Source organism: Colobus angolensis, unplaced genomic scaffold (genome assembly GCF_000951035.1).
Source record: "Colobus angolensis palliatus isolate OR3802 unplaced genomic scaffold, Cang.pa_1.0 Scaffold84, whole genome shotgun sequence".
In the NCBI taxonomy this organism is placed as follows: Eukaryota; Metazoa; Chordata; class Mammalia; order Primates; family Cercopithecidae; genus Colobus; species Colobus angolensis.
Window position 1 is genome coordinate 585012 of NW_012122265.1, and position 5119 is coordinate 590130.

The window sequence follows — 5119 nt, forward strand, 5'->3', positions numbered from 1 at the left end:
CCCCGACCCTCCTGCCCCTGCGCCCTTCCCGCCCCCGCTGGTTCCTGGGGTCGCAGAGCAAGGGGGAGGCCGGCACCCGGACCTGTGGGACCTCCGGCTGAGGCTGCCCCCATTTCTCCCTAGAAGCAGCAAAGTGGGTCGGAGCTGGAAGAACTCATGAACAAGTTTCATTCCATGAATCAGAGAAGGGGGGAGGACAGCTAGGCCCAGCTGCCGCGGGCGGGGGCCTGCGGAGGGGAAGCCCACCCCCAATGCATGGAGTATTATTTTTATATGTGTATGTATTTTGTACCAAGGACGCGGAGGGGGCGCGGTGCTGGCTAGGGGTCCCTGCCTCTGTCTGGAGGCACAAGGCCCATCTTTAGGATCACCAGTACCCAAGGCCCCAGCCCACACCAAGACCAGTCTCAGCCAAACCTGCCCCCTGGTGGTGCCAGCCCCTTGTCCGCCTTCCCCTGAGGCCACAGAACTCCCTGGGGCTGGGGCCTCTTTCTCTGGCCTCCCCTGTGCACCTGGGGGGTCCTGGTCCCCGTGATGCTCCCCTATCCTCACCCACTTCTACATCCATCCACACCCCAGGGTGGGCTGGAGCTCCAGGCTGGCTAGGCTGAGCCCTGCACACACGCAGGGTTCTGCTCCCTGAGGAGGGCCTGGGAGGGGCTCCAGCAGGAGGCTGTGGCTGCCATTGGGGGGAAGTGGGGGAATGACACACGCTTCACCTGCAAGGGCGAGGATGCAGCGGACACCGCGCAGGCTTCAGACACCCCCAGCGCCCACCTCACAGGCCGAGGAGTGGAGCTTTCTCTGGCCAAGTTTCAGGCCAATGATCTCCGCATGGTGTTGGGGGTGCTGGTGTGTCTCGGTGCCTGGACTTGAGTCTCACCCAAGAGATCAGAGGTGGCCCAGGCACCAGGGCGAAACAATTAAACCAGTTAAGTCTCCCAGGAGCCGTGTGTCTCAGTTCCCTGGGAGTGGGAGTGGGTCCTGGAGTCCCTGAAAACTGCACCTTTTCTAAGCACTGCCGGGCAGAGGGCGAGCCATCAGCCAGGCTGCTCGGCCCCTGAGCCCACAGGGGACCCTGCCCACTTCTCTTCCTGTGGCCCTCCCAGTCCCGGTGACCAAAAGGCCCAAAGCCTGTCACCCAAGCCCAGCTTTCACTGGGCACAACCCTAGTGGGAGTGGTGGGGACAGAGCCAGCTTGGCCAGATGTTCGGCAGGCCCCGGGAGGGGCATGAGTCAGAGGGCAAGCCCGAAACAGGATTTGGAGATCTTAGCCCAGGCTGACGGAGGCTCCTGAGAAGGGGGAGTGGGCCACACTCAGCGCCCTGCCGGGGAGAGGCACCTGACCGCCCATCTGGCGTCCACCTGAGCCGCACCCTTGGCGGGGCCTTTGGTGCCCTCTGCCGGCCGCTCCATGTGCTGCTGTGGGTGGCCGCCAGGGGTACCCTCGCCCTGGATTGGTGTCAGGAGGCAACCCATAACCCATGGGTCCCCATAGCAGCTGTGCACCCAACCGTGGTGCGGAGCATCCGGGGATGCAGTCCTGGGGTCTTGGCCTGGGCAGGGGCGACTGTGGGGCTGGGCTGGGGGTTATGTCCCTTGCCTGGTCTACCACCCAGCCAGGCCTGGATACCAGGCCACAGAAGCCCTGACTCACAGCTCAGGCCACACTGGGCCAAGTCGTAACCACAGTGTCCGGTTGGGACAGCGGGGAGTGTCTGGTGCCCTCTGAGCCACGACCCTGGCTTGATGGCCACCACCGCTCCTCCAGGCCCCCAGACCCTGTCAGATGGACCCTGCGGAGAGAGAGACAGGCCCAAGAGGAAAACGGGAGGGATGGGGGCGCTGGCCCTCCTCCCTGCAACCCTCAGCTCCTGCTGTCTGCCGAGCCCCCACCTCGGGACTGGGATAGGCACCGGGGCTACATCTGCTGTGGGCCCCGGGATGCCGGGCCTTGGAAGTGAGGGAGGCTGCCCACTCCCTGACCACCCCCAGCAACAGGGCCCTGCCTGCCTTCACCAGGATGGTCTGGGCTTCATATGCAGCCTCCAGGCTGGGCTGCTCTGCTCCTGAGGGTCCCAGATGTACACCTGCTTCCGCAGTCCCCTCCCTGCCCACATCCCCCAGCCCCATTTAGAGCCCCCCCAACCTGCTATGCCCCACTCTGCCTTTTGGACAGCTGAGGAGGCCCCAGGAAGCCAGACCCCCAGACTTCAGCCCCCAGATACCAGCCCTAGGCCCCAAGCAGGCTCCCACCCCAGGAGCCTGAGTCCGAGGCACCCTGGCCCCCGCTGTCTGCTCAGACCTCTGGGCTTCCGGAAATTACCCCCGTTTCTTCCAAGGGGCTTCCTGCCACCTCCTGAGACCCCCCTCAGGAGCAGATGGGACCACCGACCCCACTGGCCTGGTGATGGGTACAGGGTCACCTGGCATCGGGTGGGCTGGCTGTGTTCCCTCTGGCCACCCACCCCAGGGGTGAGGATTACCCCCCTTCCTGCCCTGAGGGCATCACTGTTGGGGGTCTGTGGTGTTTTCAGTGCTGCCCGTGGCCTCCGGAGGCCCCAGGGGCAGCCCTGTGAGGCAGGCATGGATAAGAATGACATAGACCAGGTCACCTGCTTGAGGCCCGAGTTTGGGGCAGGGGCTGGGGTTAACATGCAATCTCTCTTAGTTCCAACGTGTCTCTAACCACTCACCCCCTACCCAGCCTCCCTACCCACCTCCCCATCAGGCAGGTCCACAGAAAGAAAGAGGGTCTGCTGGTGCTGGCCCCGGTGGGACCTGGGTTGCCAAGGGTCTGGCTATGGGTGTGGGAGAATCCACACTGGGCGAGGAGGGAGGGCGGGGCTTTGAACCTCAGACCTCAGGGTGGGTGGCCTGAGCTGCCAATGGGGCCGCCAGTAACCACAAGTAAATATCTCCACCAACAAGGCCCATCTGTCTCCAGACAAGCATGTCTTTGTGGCACTTGCTCCCGTTCTGTCCACCCCCACAGCTGGCCCTGTCCGCCCATTGCCCAGTCAGGCCCCGCAGGACCCAAGAGAGGCTTCCCATGCCATTTAGGAAGGGCTGTCTCTTCTTTTAAAAAAAGTAACGGCCGGGCGCGGTGGCTCAAGCCTGTAATCCCAGCACTTTGGGAGGCTGAGACAGGTGGATCACGAGGTCAGGAGATCGAGACCATCCTGGTCTACACGGTGAAACCCCGTCTCTACTAAAAATACAAAAAACTAGCCGGGCGAGATGGCGGGCGCCTGTAGTCCCAGCTACTCGGGAGGCTGAGGCAGGAGAATGGCGTAAACCCGGGAGGCGGAGCTTGTAGTGAGCCGAGATCGTGCCACTGCACTCCAGCCTGGGCGACAGAGCGAGACTCCGTCTCAAAAAAAAAAAAAAAAAAAAAAAAGTAACAAAACGGTTGATTTCCCAAGAGGCTGACACAGCAGCACGTGCGGTAAGATGTTCCTCACACCCGTGGGGATGCCGCGGCCCCAGCCCGGGGCACCCGTTACCTGGGAAGGTGGTGAGAATGGTGCTGGGAAAATGTGTGGGGAAACACAACCCCACTAACCCCACAATGCTGAACTGGCCCCAGAAGTACTAGACGTCATGAGAGGCAAAACAAATGAGTTCACAGAAGATGCCAGGATATCCATGTGACAAAGGGGAAGAAGAATTTTCTGTCCAAAATTTCAAAAGCAGTGGATGCCGGGTGCGGCGGCTCACGCCTGTAATCCCAGCACTTTGGAAGGCTGAGGCAGGTGGATCACCTGAGGTCAGGAGTTTGAGACTAGCCTGGCCAACATGGTGAAACCCCGTCTCTACTAAAAATACAAAAATTAGCCAGGCATGGTGGTGCCTGCCTGTAATCCAAGCTACTTGGGAGGCTGAGGCAGCAGAATCACTTGAACAACCCAGGGGACAGAAGTTGCAGTGAACCAAAATCATGCCTCATTCACTCCAGCCTAGGCAAAAGAGCAAAACTCCATTTCAAAAATAAAATAATAACGATTTTTAAAAAGGAGTCGGTGAGTTTGATTTTGGCAAAATTAAAGACTTGCAGCCAGGTGCAGTAGCTCATACCTGTAATCCCAGCACTTTGGGAGGCTGAGGCAAAAGGATAGCTTGAGCCCAGGGGTTCAAGACCAGCCTGGGCAAACGGCTCGACCCTGTCTCTACAAAAAAAATTATTAGGCCGGGAGTGGTGGCTCATGCCTGTAATCCCAGCACTTTGGAAGGCCGAGGCAGGTGGATCACCTGAGGTCAGGAGTTTGAGACCAGCCTGGCTAACACGGTGAAACCTCATGTCTACTAAAAGTATAAAAAATTAGCCGGGCATGATGGCAGGCACCTGTAGTCCCAGTTACTCAGGAGGCTGAGGCACAAGAATCGCTTGAACCCGGGAGGCAGAAGTTGCAGTAAGCCAAGATCGTGCCACTGCACTCCAGCCTGGGCAACAGAGAGAGACTCTGTCTCAAAAAAAAAAAAAAGAAGAAGAAGAAAAGAATTATTAAATTAGCCAGGTGTGCTGGTGAGTGCCTGTGGTCTCAGTGCCTGTGCTACTTGGGAGGCTGAGTGGGGAGGATCCCTTGAGCCTGGGAGGCGGAGGTTGCAGTGAGCCCAGACTGCGCCACTGCATTCCAGTCTTGGTGACAGAGTGAGATGACTCCTCCAAAAAAAAAATTAAAAAAAAAAAACCACAAAAATTAGCTGGCACGGTAGCAGGTGCCTGTAGTCTCAGCTACTTGGGAGGCTGAGGCACGAGGATCACTTGAGCCCAGGAGATCGAGGTTGCCGTGATCACACCACTGCACTACAGCCTAGGCAACCGAGCCAGACCCTGTCTCAAAACAAACAAAATGTATAACTATTTATAGAACTATGCTCTTTAAGTGTGAAAGCGCTAGCTCCCCAGACAGCCACGATGCCAGGAGTCATTGACACAGCCAAGTGGGCGCGATTGCTGGAGCCGGAACCCCGCCTGAGGGTCTTCACAGGGTCTGAGTGGGCGCCATTGCCGGAGCCGGAAGCCCGCCTGAGGGTCTTCGCAGGGTCTGAGTGGGCGCCATTGCCGGAGCCGGAAGCCCGCCTGAGGGTCTTCGCAGGGTCTGAGTGGGCGCCATTG

At 59.3% G+C, this 5119-nt stretch overlaps 1 protein-coding gene across 1 annotated transcript in view; it reads left to right on the top strand.

Annotated features, from left to right (window-relative positions):
* EPS8L2 (EPS8-like 2) overlaps window positions 1-947 on the top strand; it is a 23259-nt gene extending 22312 nt beyond the window's left edge. Inside the window, exon 20 of the mRNA XM_011930141.1 lies at window positions 124-947. Within this exon, the coding sequence (XP_011785531.1) occupies window positions 124-204 (81 nt within the window). The 3' untranslated portion in view covers window positions 205-947. The remainder of the gene's footprint in view (window positions 1-123) is intronic.
* Window positions 948-5119: the final 4172 nt, after the last annotated feature.